At 35.1% G+C, this 21,126-nt stretch overlaps 2 protein-coding genes across 2 annotated transcripts; one reads left to right on the forward strand and one right to left on the reverse strand.

Annotated features, from left to right (window-relative positions):
• Positions 1-6,591: 6,591 nt before the first annotated feature.
• On the forward strand, positions 6,592-8,025 carry LOC141700399 (uncharacterized). The gene has a single exon (XM_074504181.1). The coding sequence runs from the start codon at positions 6,592-6,594 to the stop codon at positions 8,023-8,025; it is 1,434 nt and encodes a 477-aa protein (XP_074360282.1).
• A 10,981-nt stretch (positions 8,026-19,006) lies between these two features.
• Positions 19,007-20,281, reverse strand: LOC141700398 (transcription factor bHLH100-like). The gene is made up of 3 exons (XM_074504180.1): positions 19,904-20,281; positions 19,432-19,806; positions 19,007-19,143 (listed from the first exon to the last, which is right to left on the reverse strand). Exons 1-3 carry the CDS (start codon positions 20,201-20,203, stop codon positions 19,057-19,059), a joined length of 762 nt encoding a protein of 253 aa, XP_074360281.1. The 5' UTR covers positions 20,204-20,281; the 3' UTR covers positions 19,007-19,056.
• Between the last annotated feature and the right edge of the window lie 845 nt (positions 20,282-21,126).

Raw genomic sequence — 21,126 nt, forward strand, 5'->3', positions numbered from 1 at the left:
AAAAATAAAATTAATCACATATTTTACTTGCATATATGAGAAATTATAAAAAAATATTATTACCCGCCATATTCTCCCAACAAATTTCTTCCTGGCAACCTTATTCAGCCTCTCTTTGTACATCTTTATCGAACTGTTAGAAAGTAGTACAAGTCAACAAAAACTTTTTGCGTAAATTACCTAAAGCAATTAAAAATATTGACTCACTTGTCAACAACTTCTACCCATTCATCGCTTGCAATACGACGCTTAAGAGGATCCATGTGGTATACTACCTCCGTCGTTGGAACAACAACGGTCAATGACCAGTGATTCCTATCAAAGCATGAGAAGATGTGTCATTGAGAAATTTAATTATGCAGTTAGATGTTACCTCAAAAATAACCAAAGGTAACTTGAAGAAATAATTAAATAAATTACTTATATCTCATTTAATTATATATTTAACAATTTACAAGTTAGCAAATTAATTTACAAGTTACCAAATTTAAAGTTCCAGCCATACAAATATATTCTACAAATTTCTAAAATTCACTAAAAATATGAAAAAAATGAAAATTAAATTATAAGTACTTAAACATCTTAATGAGATCATAAAATATGAAGTGTACTTATAAAGTGAGAAATGCTTACACGTCATTGAAAGGAATAAGAAAGCATTGTTCTTCCTTAGCATTCATCAAACGGTTGGCAAACGCATGTGACCTCTCCCCTGCATTGCCACAACCAATGGCTCCAACCATACCCGGATCCACAAAAGCAATCATATTCGTCATTTTATTCTTTCTCAAAAACTCATACAAGAAGTTGTAAACAAATTAAACAATAGTTGGAATCTAATTTCATTTTATTTAGAGAACAATTAAAATAAGAATGCACTCATTTTTAATTCAAGATAATTAACAACAAATTGAAAAAGCTAATGTATGTGGAAACTTACTGAATGAATATGGTAATGATCGATCCGGATATTTCACCTCTACCACATAGGGAATGTATATCTTGCAGAAAGATCACCTGCTTCTTTGTGACAACAAATGCTTGTTCATTTAACTGAAAACTTACGGTTCTTCCATCGCTTAAAGCATCCTTTGCCCACATCCACAACTGTTTTAAAGATGATGGATAATTTACACCCATCTCTACATGAAGCTCATCCTCCACATCATCAGTTTCTATCACTACATGCTTCTTTGTTTTCTTGGAACCAACTTTCTTCGCACAACGCTTTTTGACATTCTGAAAATAAAAACATGCACGTCAACAAAGTAAAAACATAACAAAATATATCAATTACACACACACTATCATCAATCTTTACCTTTGGAGTAGACAAAACTTGGGTACTGCTTGTGTTCCCCACCACGAGATCCCTTGGCCATGCAATAAAAGAACCTATTGCTTGTTTCACAGTTACAATTTCATCTCCTACGGGAAATGGGATCTTAGCATCCTCTAGAATTGCATAAGAAATGGACACTCTTGCATTTTCCTTCGAAAGGCACATTCCGTGAAGAGTCGACTCACATCCTTCAGCAAGAGGGATTTCATCAACCCGGCCATATGCTACGATGTTGCTTACTGATCCTATTGCCAGTTGACAAACACCGGATAAACCATCCAACTTCAACCCTTTAGGATGATTCTCAATTTGAACAAACTCATTATCAGCGTCAACCATAAAGGCCTCCTCACCTTTGAAAAAACCATTATGCTCATTCTCCTCTTCAATATTTTCATATCCAACATTGTCCTTAGAAAAAAAATTCTACATTCTCCTCATCACCATGATCTGAACCTTCATCCCCAGATTCCACGTTCAGCTTTTTCCTCACAATATCATTCCTATCATTCTCGTTTACGAACTGAGGCATGCCCTTTAAATCTGAGCAGCTTCCTTGTTGGGAATCAATGATTGGGCTACCCTTTTGACCAATACGTTTTGCCATTTTCAATTCTGCTCTGATCTTTTGAATTTCAGCAGTCCAGAATGCATCTCTCTGTTTTATAATTTTCGGAGTCTCCTCAGCCATAAAGTTTTTAACCTCCTCATGTATCCTCTCCTCAATAGTCCTTGATTTTTTCCAGTCTCGGCAGATCAAAATAGATAGACTGTTTCACGTGGCTCCCCTGCCCACGTACTTTGCCTCCATGCTCAGGCTTACCGAGCGCCATGGTTAACACATCATTTCTACCTTCTTCTACCAATTCCCCTTCTTTAACCTTCTTCTTGAGCAACTCCTAAAAACACCACAATATAGAAGAAGTTATAAATCAAATTGGAACTATGATGAATATTCTCAGTTGAAATATAAATGAATAAATTACTATTTTCTCAGCTTTTTCTTTAACATTCTCATTTTTAAAATTGCCATCTTTGTCTTTCCTTGCAAGGACCCAGGCATCCGATCGATCTATCGGTTCTTCTGGATGTTTTTTCAACTGCATGTACGACATGTTTTTATTAATGATTCAAAGATACAAATTCATATTGACCACACAAAGTATATAAAAAGACTAAGTAGATTTAGGTTGTCATCACTAACCCATTCCATTTCTAGGTTGGCATAACCTTTTCGAGACATTAGATGATGATACTCATTCATCCGGCTTCTTTTCACCTGTTTTTCATGAATTTTCTGTAGAAAAAAGCACTAACAAGGTTAAAACATCACGCTAAATACCTATCCAATTATTAAAAATTGATAAATAAATAAAAATAATAAAAAGTTTACCTTAAAATCATCTCCGAGACGATCAACAACAAACATCTCCCAGTGCGACTTTTCTATGAACGTGTAGTCAGCCGGAGGAAAAGTGAGCTTTTCTGGTTGATTCCGGTGTGGAAGGATGTACTCTGTCGTGAGCCGAGATTTGAACTCTCTCCACTTTTGACAAGCGGATTCCCATACCAGTTTCCTTGCTGTCGGAGGTACAATAAAGGCCATCTACGTACATAAGAAATAAAAAAATTAAAATATGCAAGTTAACGAATGAACAAAATCTATAGAAAGAAAAGAAAAAAACCAATTTGAAAGAGAAAGATAGGCATGTATTTTTAGACAATTTACTATACCTACACACAGTCCCAAATTTTATTCTTTGTCTGCTCAGGAACTTGCTTCCAACTATCATGCCAAATGGGGACTTTGGTCCTTGCCAAAACTCCAATGTACGACTGCATCTCTCCAGCTTCATCACCATACGGCTCCCCTTTTGCATTGAAGGTCACAGTAAGCTTTTGATTCATTATCTTCCGTCTCAGAATTCTGTGCATCGTGACACAACCACGTTTCAATAGTTTTAGTCCTTCCGGTATTTCTGGATTTTTCTTAGAATCCACTTGCTTTTTCTTAGAATTCACTTGCTTTTTCTTCTTTGACAACTTCTTCTTTAAATTTTCAGATATCGGATTCTTCTTGACAGATATAGGAGAAGAACAAGAGGGGTTAACTTTGTTCAATGATTGTGTTTTTCTTATAGCCTTCACAACTCTCATCGCTGTTATGTTTGGAGAAGACTTTGCTTTTTTATGAGAAGCTTGTGTCTTCTTCTTTGGAGGAGCCATAATCTGTGTACCACAAACCATTATAAGGAAGGATTTGCCAAGCTAAGAAATTATATGGGTTTTATGAGAAACAAAATCCAACCACCAAAAAATCCCAAATAATATGGGTTTCATGAGAAACAAAATCTAACCACCAAAAAATCGCTAATAATGTGGGTTTTATGAGAAACAAAATCCAATAACTAACCAAGACATCATCAAAGTGAACCATTTAAATCAGTAGCAAGTAACAACAATTAAAAAAATACCAAAGAAACAAGTCATATGAGAGTTTTATAAAAATCCAACAAGAACTACATAACATACGAGGGTTTCACAAGAATCGAACCAAAATATAAAAGAATCACAGCAGAAGAGCATAAGAATCAAAACAAACAAGTAAAAACATTACAAATCAAGAACAAGCAAGAACTGAACATAACCAATGAAGAACAAGCAAGAGCAAACAAAAATTGAACAGAACAAGCTTAATCAAGTAACATGCAACAACAAGCAAGAACTGAACAAATTAAAACATGCAAGTACATTTCTTAGATTTGCTTCGATTAGAAATTGAGAAAAGAAAATGGAAGAGAAATAAAAGAGGGGAATGAAGTGTTATCGGGTAAGAAAAGAGAAATCACAAAGGGGGAACAAAAGGGGGGAATGAAAATGAACAGAAGAGCATAAGAATCAAAACAAACAAGTAAAAACATTGCAAATCAAGAACAAGCAAGAACTGAACATAACCAATGAAGAACAAGCAAGAGCAAACAAGAACTGAACAGAACAAGCTTAATCTAGTAACATGCAACAACAAGCAAGAACTGAACAGATTAAAACATGCAAGTACCTTTCTTAGATTTGCTTCGATTAGAAATTGAGAAAAGAAAATGGAAGAGAAATAAAAGAGGGGAATGAAGTGTTATCGGGTAAGAAAAGAGAAATCACAAAGGGGGGAACAAAAGGGGGGGAATGAAAATGAAAAGAGGGGGAAGTGAAATAATTTTGGGGAATAAACCAACGGCTTGGATTGTTAGTGTTTTACCAATCCAACGGTGTATTTTAATTGATTGATGAGTGAATTATTTATAATTTTTAGAAATTAATTGAAAAGAAGAGAATATTAAATATTTTTTAAACAACGATTACTATTAAATCTATCCTTAATCTACGATTCAGAAAATTTTGAAATAATATTTTGATTTTTTTTCTAAATAATTTTGATATTAATTAATTCATAATTTTGAATTTTGAATTTTCTCAGTTGTGTATCTCGTGTCGTGTACCTTATTGTGTCGTCCTTATCATGTCTTGTACTCAAAATCCAAACACAAATACTAAATTTTTGTGTTGTGTTAAAAATTGTCCGGTGTAGCTTATATAAACAGCTTTTTGGATACACTTAATTTATACATGACCTCGTTTACTTACTAATTCATTGCCTTTTTCTAATTTTTGGAAAATTACCTTCGGGCATGATACTCAAGAATTCTGGTATGTTATGAAATATTCTCCCGGTATGTTGGCAAAATTTAGGGAATATTTCATAACATACCAGGAATCATGAGTATCATGCCCGAAGGTAATTTTCCAAAAATTAGAAAAAGACAATGAATTAGTAAGTAAACGAGGTCATGTATAAATTAAGTGTATCTAAAAAGCTGTTTATATAAGCTACACCCGACAATTTTTAATACACCACGATAATTTAGTATTTGTGTTTGGATTTTGAGTACACGACATGATAAGGACAACACAATAATCTAACAATTATGGATGTAATGAGACAATGGTTTATGTATAAAAGGCTTGTTTTTACATGTTTTTACATGTTCTTACAATGGGAAATTTCAAAAACCGTTGTCTTATGTAAGAAAAAATTATGCCACCAAACCCTAAACCCTAAACTCTAAACCCTATAACCCTAGATCAAACAAAAATTAAGGTTGAAGGCGAAATATTCGAATTTGTCGACATTAAAATGACTCGTTTCGCTTTTGTAACGGATATAGTGTCTATTTAAAAACTTAACAAATCCCGAATTTTTTATATAGAGTTATCGACTATATAGTTCGAAAGTAACCACTGAATGCACATATAGTATATGATTACAATGTAACAAATTAAAAGAAGACACTTGTAATTTATTTCATAAACAATTAGTGATATTTAAATATATATTTAATAATGTAAGTTTTAACATGTCAATTGTTCCTCTTGTTACATGTCTTCGAAGCCTACAAAATCATTTATAGTCCTTGTGTTTGTCGAAAAAGTTGATATAATACGACAATGGTTTATTGAAAAAACACTTGTTTGTAGGTGTTACTACAATGATAAATTGTTGAAACCGTTGTCCAAGATTTTAAATAAACTATGCTACAAACCATTGTGTTTACATTTTCTTACAATGCAATATTGTTGAAACCATTGTCCTGAGTTTTAAATAAACCAAGAAACCAAATTCTTTTACTTTAAGAAAATTTCAATTTTTTTCAAAAAAAATATAAGTGGGAACACTGGTGAAAGAGGGGGAAAGTGTAAATAATTTTGTTAAAAAAATAATTTAAGCGAATACAAAGTTTAAGACAACGGTTTTTAAGAATTTTGTTGTGTGCTGAAATGCATAGACCGTTTATTAATGAAAACCGTTGTACGAGGATGTTCATTTTTAGTTTTTTGACTAGCAATAAAGTACTTTGACTAGCATTATTATACGTGATCATTGTCTGTCTGAAGTATCTATGTTTTATTATGCCTCTTTTTTTGTCTCCTTCATACACCATTTCTTAACCATATATTTGTCTCAGTTCTTTGATGTCTAAAGTAATCCAGGGGAACTTCACTTTGCTGAACTCATGTAAGTTTCTGCTGAACTCATATCAATTTGGGGATTTGGTGTTTATATCGATTTGGAGAACTTGAAATTAGGGTTCATATCTATTTGGAGAATTTTAATTAGGGTCCATATCGAGTTTTATGGAATATATATGTTTGTGGAATTTGAGCAAAAGAATGGGTTTAAACTTGGTTGAGTAAAAATGGATAGATCTTGGTTGAAAGCAGATAGAAGAACACAAGAATTTAAACTTGGAGTGGATGAATTGTTAAATTTTGCATTTCTGAATGGGTTTAAAGAAAATAAAATTAGTTGTCCATGCTTAAGATGCGCTCATAGTAAATCTTGGAATACTCAGACTGTTAAGGATCATCTTTATCAATATGGTATTGATCAAACCTATACGTGTTGGATATGGCATGGAGAGTCAAATTCTGTACAGAGTCATGTAATTTCTGAACAGGACACTTCAGAATCATCTGTTGATCCTACAAACATGAGAATGAGGCAGGATATTGTCGATGATGAGGATATTTTGTTAGATTCTTCTGATTTTATGAATCATGTTCAAGGTGAAAATGAACCACTTTATCCTGGATGCGAGAGTTTTACGAAAATGAGAGCTTTAGTCAAGTTGTATAATTTAAAAGCAAAACATGGTATTTCTGATAAATGCTTTTCCGATGTCCTTCTTTTGCTTGCATCAATGCTTCCGGAAGGCAACAGTATGCCTTCATCTTTTGGTGAAGCCAAGAAAACTTTATGTACTTTAGGCATGGATTATGAAAAAATACATGTGTGTCCGAATGATTGTCTCTTATACCGCGGTGAGAGGGACGAAGATGAGACGATTTGCCGAATATGTGGGGCATCTAGATGGAAGTTAAACAAGAAAGGAGAAGAAGTAGAAGGGATCCCTGCTAAGGTTCTATGGTACTTTCCATTGATACCAAGATTGAGAAATTTGTTCAATACAGCTCAGATTGCAAAGGACATGACTTGGCATAAAACCGAGCGACAAAATGATGGTAAAATTAGACATCCGGCTGACTCAAAGACATGGAAGGATGTCGATCAAAGGTGGCCTGAGTTTGCTGCTGAGGCTAGGAACCTTCGGTTAGCTTTATCCTCCGATGGATTTAATCCTTTCCATGGACCAGGAAGTGATCACTCAACATGGCCTGTGTTGCTTTCAATTTACAACCTCCCACCTTGGCTCTGTATGAAGAGAAAGTACATTATGCTAAGTCTATTGATATCCGGACCAAATCAGCCTGGAAATGATATTGATGTATACCTTCAACCACTTATAGAAGATTTGCAGAAATTGTGGCATGGGAAACAAGTTTATGATGCATTTAAGAAAGAGTCTTTCATACTAAGAGGAATTTTGTTGTGGATAAATAGTGATTATCCAGCCTTAGGAAACTTGTCGGGTAACATCATTAAAGGATATAATGCTTGTGTCGTTTGTGTTGATAAAACAAAAGCTACCAGGTTGGCTACTTACAAAAAGACGGTGGTTATGAGACATCGTCGATGGCTGCCCAGAAATCATCCATATCGAAGGCAAAAATCAGCCTTTGATAACACCATGGAGAAGTTATCAGAACCTATTCCTTTAACTGGAGAATAGGTGTTAGAAAGGGTTCTACCACTAGCGGACCATGTTTATGGTAAGACACAAAACCAACCTCGGTGGAATAAAGGGGAACCTCGACCAATTTGGAAAAAGATGTCTATATTTTTTCAGCTTGAGTACTGGAAGTTTTTGCCAGTTCGCCATACCCTCGATGTGATGCATATTGAAAAAAATATATGCGAGGCTTTAACCGGTACATTGCTAAATATTCCCGAGAAGACAAAATATACAGAATCTGTTCGTATTGATATGGCTGAAATGGGAATAAGAATGGGGCCGAGACCAAAAAATCCTGGAAAAAAAGAGAAGTTACCGATGGCATCTTGGAACTTATTGCATAAAGAAAAAAAGATTGTCTGCTCGTCCTTGATTGGCATGAAGTTACCTGATGGTTTTTGTTCGAACCTTAAGGGTATAGTATCAATGGACACTCTGTGACTTGTTGGAATGAAATCTCACGACTGTCATACAATGTTGCATCACTTGCTCCCCATCGCACTTCGGTCAGTACTTCAAAAACAGGTAGGGTGCACTATTATCAGGTTTTGCCTTTTTTTCAAGGCAATTTGTAGTAAAGTCATTGAGGTCGATAAATTAGAAAAAATGCAGTCTCAATTGGTGGAGACCTTATTCCAGCTAGAAAAGCACTCCCCCCTTCCTTGTTTGATGTCATGATCCATCTCTCAGTTCATCTTGTAAGAGAAGTTGAGCTTTGTGGTCCTATCTTCCTACGTTGGATGTATCCTTTCGAGAGATATATGAAGACGTTCAAGGGATATGTTCGAAATAGGGCTCATCCGGAAGGTTGCATCGCTGAGGCCTATATTGCAGAAGAGGCGGTTGAGTGTTTAGTTAATTTTGAAGAACCAACAGTTGGGTTACCGGGAAGGGATAAGAACAAGGAGAAATACAGACCCTTATCTGGTGCAATAATGATAAAGCCGAGCATCAAGGATTTGCACCAAGCACATCTGTGTCTTCTTCAAAATAGTAATGAATTGACCCCATATTTCAAGTAAGTTTCTTTATTTAGATTTCTAATTTTTCAGTAATAAATACATCTGTTTTTTGTTCCATGATTTTATGATTTTTTTCAACAAAAGCTGACATTGATTTACTCACAGTGAACATATGGCCTTCTTGGTGGCAAGATATCCATTACATGAAAATGATGAAGAATGGCTAAAGAACAAGCAAAATGAAACATTCCCTAATTGGTTTCAAAAGAAGGTAATAGCTAGACAATGATTTTTTTCTAATTTAAAGAAATCAAGTAAATGTCTAATTGCTTTAGTATTTTTATTTTTTGGACAGATTTCGTCAGAATTGCTTGATGTGAAAAGTATGGTATCTAAGGAGGTAATGTGGCTTGCAAAAGGGCATAACAAGTATGTCCCTACATTCAGTGGCTACAAAATCAATGGTGTTACCTACAACACAAAAGATCGTGATGATACGCGACAAGTTCAATGCACCGGTGTTTGTGTTCATGCTGATAAAATGCTCGTGCAGGGTAAGGATAAGAACATTGAGCATATTTCACATACATTTTATGGAGTATTCACAATTATTTGGGAGTTGGACTATAACCATTTTCGAGTCCCTATCTTTCGGTGCAATTGGGTAGATATGAACAAAGGGGTTAAGATAGATGATTTAGGATATACAGTTGTTAATTTACACAAGTTAGGTTTTCTGAACGACCCTTTTGTGTTAGGTAAACATGTCAAGCAAGTTTGTTACATTGACGACCCTTTTGAAAAATTCTGGTCAGTTGTATTAAAATTACCAGACAAGTTCGATGATCAAAGTGACGATGAAAATGAGGGATCCGTAAAAATTGAACTTGAGAATGAGGTAGATGTCACCATGTTCCCAACTGTTGATGAAGTCGAGGAAGAAAATAGCAGTTACATTCGGGAGGAAGAAGAGATGATTCAACTTTCATAATTATATCAACTGATCAGATGTTGCCTATAAGTGCCTATGTTATCCCCTTTGCTTATAATTTGTACTTAATCAAATTTGGTTGGATAATTTATTGTAAGATTTGCTTTGGCATTGTTCTTGAAGGATTTGGTTTGATTTTTATCCAAGAATTGTTATATGTAATTTGTACCTTTCAGTTAGGTTGAGAAGTTTTTTGTACATCTGGTTTGATAACTTGTTGGAAGCATTTCTTTGACAATGTTCTTAAAGCATTTGGTTTGTTTTTTGTCTAAGGATTGTTTTATATTTTAGGCAATTTTTTTAAAACCCTCTGAAAATTAGACAACGGTTTTTCATGAAAGTTGTTGTAACATATTTTCTAATGCAGGTGATTCAGACAACGAGTAAGACACCATTGTCTGACACTCTTTTACTCAAAAGAGGTGATAAACTATTGTCTGTTATTCTTTGTTTCTAACATTGGTTTTTCTACACCATTGTCTCAAATAAATAACACATTGGTACCGGAAAACCGTTGTCTAAGTTGCACAACAGTCCTTAAAACCCATTGTGTAAAACCATAGAAAACACACCGGTTTATTGTGACCTAAAAAACACTTGTACCAATAGATGTCACACAATGAGGATGAATACAACCATTGTCTCATTGGAGCACAGGGGCACCATTTAGACAACAATTTTGAATAAGTTGAATCACCATTGTGTGAAACAGAATGATACAAGGCTTTTTGGTCAACTACCAATTAATCGTTGTCTGATTTTTTGAGACAACAGTTTTATTGGCCACCATTGTGTAATAGGTGTTGTCTAATTCAGTTTCTGGTGTAGTGTACTAATTATTTCCGCATGAGAAGGTATCATGTAAATCGATGGACATGCAAAGTATGCAAAATATACCTGGAAGAAAGGGGAAGCATATAAAGGCCGAATGCGGCCAGGGTGACAACCGAGAGTTAGGAAGTCGCCTTTTACTAGTAGAGAACAATATTCTGCTATACGACTGATCATCGTATATTAGGGGCTTCGGTGAATGTCCTAAATGTTAGAAAATGGAAAGTTTGAGGCATATTTTATATATGTTCTTGATATGATTTCCGGAAACTAACACTTGGAGGTTGTTCCTTGACATGAGGACTTAAACTTTCATATTTGGATCTAAGATATTTTCTTAGTGGAATCCATGAATATATTGAGACAAAGTTGCTTGTTTGAAATGGGTTATGGGGATTTTATCCCACATTGGTATTGTAAAAGAAAGATATTGAGTTTATATAGCATCTTGTGTTAGTGTTGTTTACAACTACTAGCATAAGTGGAATGCTTGTGTGGCCTAGTGCTAGTGGGAACTCTTATATTTTTCTCTTCTAGTACAAGTTTAATTATTTATATTGATTATTTAATTATTAATATAAAATATATTGAGTAAGGATTATTTTAATCATACTCTGAATATATTTTGTAATATTAATATTAATTAATCAGGATATAATATAAATAATAAGGAAAACCCATTTTGTTTACTTTTTCTGTTTTGTTACTTGGTGTACCACATCGAGTAAAATAGAAGAAGAGCAACTTGAGATGCCTATATATTGAGAGGTAAACTTGAGATTAAAATGATACAAGTCTCGGTGCCTACCTCGCAAACATATATGAGTTGCATAGGTTTTTTGGCAAACTGAGGTGCGAGTCGCCGTTGATCATTGCTGGTTCTGTGGCTAGATTGATCTGTTGATGTTTTATCCTGGAAGCGATATTGCTACATTCCATCACAGCTTAAGTGGGGGGCAATTATCTCTTCAAGAACAGTCAAGTCCCCTGGAAGGGTTTGGCGACTCAACTGTTGTGTTCTTCTTCTTATCAGAATTTGGAAAGCGATAAGAGATAAGTTTTCTTTACTTTCTTTGTCAATTACAGTCTTTATAGTTTGTTATTGTCTTCGTGTTTTATTTCATTAGTTGGTTATTTGCCATGTTCTTGTTATTATATATATAACTGCCCATTGTTGCTGTGTAGTTAGAATTATACCCAACAATCTTGAAGAGATTATCTGTGTTATATATTAATTAGCAAGATGGTTAACGAAACTGCTGATGTTCCTAAAATTGTTGAGACTGGTTCTGGTTCTGGTGGTACTACTACCATTGACTGGACCACGTACCGTTTTGCCCAGCCAATTGATTTATCGGGTATGCCTGATAAATTCGGTGGTGGAGTTTCTTTTTTCTCGTCGACAGAAAAAGATGAAGCTCTGGTTAACGGTTAAGGGTCTATGGTTAGTGGTACAGTATGATCCTCCCAGGTTGGATCAAGAGAAAGCTGAATCTATTAAGGTTTATGCTTTATGGGCTGAGGAGGATGGGGTGGCTAGGGCAGCCAATTTTGGCATCCTTGGAGAACACCTTGTTCGATGTTTATTCATCAGATGCCTATACTACTAAAGTCTTATGGGATAAGCTGGACCAAACCCATAATACTGATTCTCAAGGATTTGAGAAGTATTCTGTGGCTAGGTTTCTTGATTTTAAGCTGGTGGATGGAAAATCCATGACTGAACAGGTTCATGAGTTTGAGATGTTAGTTCATGATTTGGGCGAGTCCGGTATGGTCTTGCTTGAGAAGTTTTGAGTGATGTTTGTGATTGAAAAGCTCCGTAAGTCTTGGGAAGAGTTTGCTCTCTCCCTGAAAAGACAGAAAGGAGAGATCATATGGACTAACTTGATATTGGACATCTCTGTACAGGAGCAGCACAAGTCCAAACAGGGACATGTGTTGCCTGTGGAACATGGGAGCTCGAAGGTGAATGTAGTGACTGTAGGAAAGAAAAGAAAGGTAGTCACTAAGAAGGCTAACACTAAACCTGACAAGAACAAGGCTAAGAAACCAAAGGCGAACAAACCATGTTGGTCTTGTGGACGGGTTGGTCATTGAAGCAAGAACTGTCCAAGTAAGAAAGCTAAGAAAGCTGGAGTGGTAGCTCAAGCAAATACTGTGCTTGGACTTGGAACCATGAGTGGGCCAGTAGCTAACATGGTCATTGGTGAGGTTGTTGCCTCTGGAATCGATGACGGGTATGTTACTTACAACCCTGTACTACTTTCCACTTATCTGTCACATGAGTGGTTGATTCATACTGGAGCTAATGTACATATTTGTGCTGATATTAGCTTGTTTGTATCTTATCAACAGTCATGGAGTGACAGTGACGATGGGGAATGCTAGTGATGCACAAGTGCTTAGAATAGGAAAGGTGGACCTGAAGTTTGCTTCTGGGTGGATTCTATCTCTCACTAGAGTGTATCATGTTCCCTCTATTCGTAGAAATATTATAAGTGGAAGTTGTTTAGTTAAGAACGGTTTTGAACTTTCTTTAAAATGTAATAAAATAGTTATTACTCATACTGGTACATTCTTTGGCAAGGGTTACTTGTCTAATGGTTTGTTTTAATAAATGTTGAACCCGTTTTGGGTGGTTTTATTAATGATAGTGTTGCACCTTCTGTTAATTGTGTAGAATCATCTGATTTGTGGCACTTACGACTTGGTCATTTAAATTTTGGTGCTCTAAAGAATATGATGAATTTAGAGTTGATTCCAAAGTACGCCATTGATAAGAAATCTAAGTGTCAAGTGTGTGTAACTGCTAGACAAACAAGGAAACCTTTTCATAATGTTGTTAGGGATTCAGACTTGTTAGATTTAGTGCACTCAGACATATGTGAATTTGGTGGTGTGTTGACTAAGGATCACTGTAGATATTTCATTATCTTTATAGATGATTGTAGTAGATATTGTTATGTTTATTTGATTAAACATAAGTATGAAGCACTAGATAAATTCATTATGTATAAAAATGAAGCTGAAACACAAATTGGCAAAGTACTTAAACGTTTGAGGCCTGATAAAGGTGGTGAGTTTACGAGTACCTTGTTTAATGAATTTTGCGCAATCAATGGTATAGTTCATGAGGTTACTCCACCATACACACCTGAGTCTAATGGGGTGGCAGAACGAAAGAACAGAACTTTTAAAGACATTAACAGTATGCTAATTAATTCTGGGTTGACTAAGTACATGTGGGGAGAGGCTCTGAATACGGCTTGCCATATTCTGAATAGAGTCCCTCTGAAACATATGGACAAGACATCATATGAATTATGGAGAAAGCGTAGGACAAGTTTGAGTTATCTTCGTGTGTGGGGGTGCCTTGCTAAGGTGCTTTTCCCTGAACACAAAAGAAAGAAACTGGGTCCGAAAATTGTTGATTGTATCTTTCTGGGCTATCTTGAAACCACAACTGCTATGAGATTTTAGTATTAAAATCTGACATAGATGGTATTGTAGCGAATACGATAGTTGAGTTTCGTGATGCAACTTTCTTTGAGGAAGTATTCCCAATGAAGACTGGTATATCTTTGGGTAGTTCTGAGGATGATCCCACTCACACATCAAGTTCTATTCCTGATCATGTGGAAAAGATAACAAATATGGGGGTGGATCCTGGTAGTAGCTCTACTCCTAACAAAGTAGAGGAACCTAGAAGGAGTAAGTGTGCAAAGGTAGTCAAGGACTTTGGAAGTGACTTTATCACTTACAATGTCGAGGATGAGCCTTTAACTTTCCGTCAAGCCAAGGATTCTTCGGAGTCAAGGCATTGGAAAGGCGCTGTAAAGAGTGAAATTGACTCAATTGTTTCAAACGGAACATGGGAGTTAGTTAATCTCCCTCTAGGGTGTTCTACTATTGGATGTAAATGGATCTTCAAGAGGAAGCTAAACCCTGATGGCTCAATAAATAAGTACAAGGCTAGGCTAGTTGCTAAGGGCTTTAGGCAAAGGGAAGGCATTGATTATTTTGATACATATTCTCCAGTTGCCCGAATGACAACAATCAGAATGCTTATTGCATTGGCTTCTGTACATGGTCTTATCATCCATCAAATTAATGTAAAGACAGCTTTTCTTCATGGTGACCTTGAAGAAGAGATTTATATGGATCAGCATGAGGGATTTGTTGCTTCTGGTAATGAGAGGAAAGTATGTAGACTAGTCAAGTCCATCTATGGCCTTAAACAAGCACCTATAGACTGGCATAAAAAGTTTGATGAAACTGTTTTAGACTTCGAATTTTTTAGTTAATGAAAGTGACAAGTGTGTCTACTATAAGGTTAGAGGTAATGATTGTGTGATCGTGTGCTTGTATGTAGATGATATCTTGTTGTTTGGAACCAATATTGAGATTATTAATGAGACAAATAGTTTCTTGAAGATGCACTTTGAGATGAAGGATATGGGTGAAGTTAGTGTGATTCTTGGGATCAAGTTGACTCAGTCAACTGATGGAATAACTTTGTCACAGTCTCATTATATAGAGAAATCTATACTTGAGAAGTATGGTTATTCAAATTGTACAATCACTAGTACACCATATGATTCAAAAGTTGTCTTAGTCAAGAATAGTTCAGGAGTTCCTGTGTCTCAGTTAAGGTATTCTTAGATTATTGGGAGTTTGCAATATCTTGCTAATGTGACTAGGCCAGATATTTCTTGTTCTGTGTCTAAGTTGGCTAGATATACAAGCTGTCCAAACAAGACTCATTGGGAGGCACTGGATAGAGTTCTTAGATATCTGAAGGGAACTATTTCCCTTGGCTTGCATTACCGGAGATTTCCGGGGGTACTCGAGGGGTACAGTGATGCAAGTTAGATAGCTAAGAAATCTGGTTTCAATGGAGTGACTGGATATGTGTTTACCCTTGCGGGTGGAGCAGTGTCCTGGAAGTCTTCTAGACAGACTTTGATTACTCGGTCTACTTTTGAGGCTGAGTTGTGTGTACTTGATGCCACGGGGACGGAGGTTGAATGGTTACATAGACTCATGAGTATGTTACCTGTAGTAAGCAAGCCGCTTCCTGCCATTTCTATTCATTGTGATAGCCGTACAACTATCGACAAAGTCATAAGTGTAAAGTATAATGCTAAAACAAAGAGACACATCCAAGTTAGACTAAAGTCTATAAGGGGTCTTGCGTCTGATAGGATTATTAATATAGCTGATCCGCTGACTAAAGGGCTTGAGCATGCTATAGTCCTTAAGTCGAGGTTGGGGATGGGACTGGTAACCCATCATAATTCATCAATAGCGGGAACCCAAGACACCTGAGAGGAGATCCCTCGAAGTGTATTCAATGTGGTAATAACAAGTTGTAAGGATGAATTGGTAGTACCTCTACCATATACATTTAAATACTTATGTATCTGAGCCTATTCCCTATAAACCTTAAGAGGTACTTGAATACTTGAACTGCTAGTTAGCAAGAGTTATTTGAACTCTGAATGGGGTCAAGTCGTTTGACGAGATGATAGCAGTACATCTCTGGAGATGCCCAGCTAAGCGAATGTAATTGTGTGGTCGCAATTAGAGGAAAGGTTATTCCTCGAAACATTCGACGAACAGGATCAAGACATGACCATTAACGTTTCAAAGCCGTAGATTGGCACCATAGCCTTTGACTTTTCGTCGTCTATGGAGTGTGGTTACACCCAACGGATAAAGATTCAAGGTGAAATATTCCATCTGTATCCGGTAGCCATCGAAGTAGAGGACTTAGGAGGGTTCAAACCCGGGAGGGTACCGACTCTAAAAGGCAAGTCATGATAAAATCTGGTATGCAATTTAATTATGGATTTGTGGGGGATTGTTAGAAAATGGAAAGTTTGAGGCATATTTTATATATGTTCTTGATATGATTTTCGGAAACTAACACTTAGAGGTTGTTCCTTGACATGAGGACTAAAACTTTCATATTTGGATCTAAGATATTTTCTTAGTGGAATCCATGAATATATTGAGACAAAGTTGCTTGTTTGAAATGGGTTATGGGGATTTTGTCCCACATTGGTATTGTAAAAGAAAGATATTGAGTTTATATAGCATCTTGTTTTAGTGTTGTTTACAACTACTAGCATAAGTGGAATGCTTGTGTGGCCTAGTGCTAGTGGAAACTCTTATATTTTTCTTTTCTAGTACAAGTTTAATTATTTATATTGATTATTTAATTATTAATATAAACTATATTGAGTAAGGATTATTTTAATCATACTCTGAATATATTTTGTAATATTAATATTAATTAATCATGAATATAATATAAATAATAAGGAAAACCCATTTTGTTTACTTTTTCTGTTTTGTTACTTGGTGTACCACATCGAGTAAAATAGGAGAAGAGCAACTTGAGATGCCTATATATTGAGAGGTAAACTTGAGATTAAAATGATACAAGTCTCGGTGCCTACCTCGCAAACATATATGAGTTGCATAGGTTTTTTTGGGCAAACTGAGGTGCGAGTCGCCGTTGATCATTGTTGGTTCTGTGGCTAGATTGATCTGTTGCTGTTTTATCCTGAAAGCGATATTGCTGCATTCCATCACAGCTTAAGTGGGGGGCAATAATCTCTTCAAGAACAGTCAAGTCATCTGGAAGGGTTTGGCGACTCAGTTGTTGTGTTCTTCTTCTTATCAGAATTTGGAAAGCGATAAGAGATAAGTTTTCTTTACTTTCTTTGTCAATTACAGTCTTTATAGTTTGTTATTGTCTTCGTGTTTTGTTTCGTTAGTTGGTTATTTGTCATGTTCTTGTTATTATATATATAACTGCCCATTGTTGCTGTGTAGTTAGAATTATACCCAACACTAAATCTTTCGATTTGATTGATATGCAATATTGTAACTCAAGCCTAGGTGTTGGGTTCAGTAAAAGTATTCACAGAATAATTGAGTAATAAAAGATGTTGTTTCAAATGAGGTGTATATCACCAAGAGAGCTATTCTCATGAGTATAATACTATCGAGTGTATTGGCAAGATATTTTGATATACATAAATATCTAAATTGATTTAAATAGAAACGGGTGTATACCACCGATAATTCAAACTTCCTATTATACGATAAGTACAGAAGTATTATTTTACTTTACAGTCATTTTCAAACTGTTTTATTTTATTGTTGAGTGTTATTGATCACTCTTACTTACTTTAAATGTCACAACACAAAATATTATCAAAATTCCGGTGAGAAAGTCAACCAACTGCAACACGTGAAAAACACATAGGCTTTCCATAAACTCCTTGCAGCCTTGTGAGCCAGGGTATTCTGATAGTTTTTAGTTATTATTAGACATTACTACAACTTCATGCAGAGGTTGTGAGCAGTTGTGTAAGGTCTTAAAATGTACATTTGGTTTGTAATAACAGATGTTACATATTATATATTGTTTCTAAAGTTATAACTTGTGTGTGAGAGAGTTTGGGGTCTGATGTGGTTTATTAAATTATTGAACTAATACATGTTTTAAAGGATTGGATGATTGCGTGATGACCCAGATCCCGGATTTGGGGGTGTTACCGTACCTTACCATTTGGCGTAAAAGTTATAAACCGGTTTAATTTGGAATGAAAGATACAAGAATCAAACTGTTAGCTTGTTTATTTATTGGAACTTCCAATTATCGATTTGTTTGTAATACTTTTTCATGTTATTTTTTGTCTATAAAAGAAAAAAAGTAAAGTTCACGACAATATTTATTAGTTATTTGCGAGGACGAGTTTATAATAAGCTTCTTAGCACGATCTTTTTAACGATACCTAAATTATATGCGATTATTCATGAACATATTCGTGAACAATATTTGAAGCTTAATGATAGAAACTCGAACAATAGTTTGAAGTCATACAGAAGTTCGAATTTAACAAATTTTGAACTATTTAAACATGAACATTAGATAATTGATCAAAAACCGTTGCCTTCAATTTTTTTTCCTTCATACAATCAAGGTTACATATATATTTTGAAATACGGAACAGAGGATTCATTAAATTGATCATTAGCAATAGTTATATTAATTTATCTTAAAGAAATTATCAAAAAATACAATGGAAACAAAATTGGAGAACACCTTAAAATTAAAGTAATCATAATGTCGAAGACACTAGCTAGCTAGCTAATTACATTGTATTTACGTGTAACCATCTATCTGCCTACTCGTGTATGGAATAATTATTCAACTACTAAAACTCAAAAAAGCACTTGCGTATTCTTCTCGTACAGTGACATGATCTTCCCCTTCACGGCCTCGAGCTCCAATTCGTATTTCCCTTGTGCCTGTTTATTTTTAAACCGAATCAATATATAATTTCAAATGAATATGAACAGAATACATAATGCAGCTAAACTTTGTTTATTCACATATTCCGGTAGTTAAGGAAATCTATTTTGTGATTACCTATGCTCTGATTCGAATAATTAGCTAGGTTAACATATATATAAGAAATAATGGCCGGTTCTCACTAATCATCTATCCTATTCAATTCCAGTTACTGTGTGGTTGGTGCAACAGAAGAATACTCCTAGGGATATATGCAATAATGCAAGCGTATAAACAATTAATACCTGAAAATGCAAGCTGTGGAAGACTCTATCTCCGATAGATTGGAAAGAAGAAGCATTCAATAAGAAAAGGCCATCACCGAGCTCTAGTTTATTCAGAGCCTGGGATAGTAAACCCTTGTCAGCTTTGAGTGAAGATATCTGAACTACAACTTCATTGCATCCAACTGGACTGATTGTTACTGCAGCTGATGAACTTGTTTCTTTTGTCTCCACTTTGCGTCTCTTTCCAACTTGATAGTCCGCGCTATCTTCTCGTCGCCTACACATTCTCGACGATAATTCTTCTTTCTTCTGAACCAAACTCTCCACTTCTTTTTGTAGTTCTGGTATGTATTTTACTACACATGCTACTGTTGCTGGAATGCTTAGTTTCTTCTGTATATTGCAACACAAGTTCAATTGTTAAAAAAAAATTAAGTTATATTGCAGATGCCAGAGGAAACAAGCTAGAAACGTATATAAATGTATATACCGTTCGATTAGAATCAGGAAGAAGTGAAAAAAGAGAAGAATACAAGTTGTTGATCTTCTTTCGACGATCGCGCTCGCTTGCATTATGATTAAGCTTCTTGACTAATCCAGTTGGATTAATGCCACCACCAATTGGTTCGTAATTTGTAGATTGCGGAGAAGGAAGGACGCCCGAAGAAGTGGTATCTATGTAACCAAAATTCCCAACGAAAGTATCATTTTGATCCTGGCTAATAATGTTTAGGTCATCAACCAAGGGCCAACCAAAGCTTGGAAAGAGAGGTGGTGATAGTGTTAACATTTTAGGTATAGTGTATTTCGAAAAATATATAATTAGCTCAGCTAGTGATTTCGATGCTTCGAATATAGAAGATGATAAGATGTGTGGGTCTGTAGAAGTATGTATATAGAACCCACCGCTGAACACCTAAAAGACTATCTTCAACATGCATTATTTTATATTAGACTTATTGGTATACCATAAAAATTATAAAACAAATTATCATTAATTATTCTGATTGTTTTGTTTTAAGAGATCTATGAAAGATAAGCATACATAGAGGAGAGTATTTAATTTCTAAATCAACTATTTGGAGTAGTTGCACTGATCACCTGATTCTTTTTTCTTTTTTTTTGCCAAGTCCGATCACCTGATTCTTACAAGGCAGAGATGGGAAAAGAGTGGGATTTGAATATATGAATATAATTTGGTCTTCACATTGACATAATCTTTGTTACTTTTTAACATTTACACTCTATGTAAATGTTTTATTATTGCTAGTTAAATTTATAGATTTCTAGCAAAAGTAGTTTTACATGCTAGGTGTATAACTTCTGTTTGTTTGTTGCAAATTGCAATACACTAAAATCAAGAAACAATAAGAGTCAATAACAAATCAGCATGGTAGTTTAAATACTAAAAACATTAACCATAAATAAAAAAAAATTAGAATTTTCTTGTTTTTACAAGTTAGACGATATTCATCAAGATTTTACTTAGCTAAACATAATACTGAAAATAATATAATAGGGGTAAATAAAGAATTGACAGCATTTTGTTTCTAAACGTAAGACAAGATACTGCAGTTTAAATATATAAAAAAACATATATACAATGGTTTGTGCGAATACAAATAAACATATTCTGTTCACACTCGAAACTAGAGAAAGGGGGTAGGGTGTTTACAGACCAATGTAATTTAAAAAATGGGAGAAGAAGACGAG

Source organism: Apium graveolens, unplaced genomic scaffold (assembly GCF_009905375.1).
Source record: "Apium graveolens cultivar Ventura unplaced genomic scaffold, ASM990537v1 ctg2294, whole genome shotgun sequence".
Lineage (NCBI taxonomy): Eukaryota > Viridiplantae > Streptophyta > Magnoliopsida > Apiales > Apiaceae > Apium > Apium graveolens.

Coding starts and splice junctions, on each gene's coding strand:
- LOC141700399 (XM_074504181.1), top strand. CDS start 6,592: ATGGATAGATCTTGGTTGAAAGCAGATAGAAGAACACAAGAATTTAAA.
- LOC141700398 (XM_074504180.1), bottom strand. CDS start 20,203: ATGTTAACACTATCACCACCTCTCTTTCCAAGCTTTGGTTGGCCCTTG. Junction 19,807..19,903: donor TTCCTGATTCTAATCGAACG/GTATATACATTT, acceptor TGCAATATACAG/AAGAAACTAAGCATTCCAGC. Junction 19,144..19,431: donor TCCACAGCTTGCATTTTCAG/GTATTAATTGTT, acceptor AAAAATAAACAG/GCACAAGGGAAATACGAATT.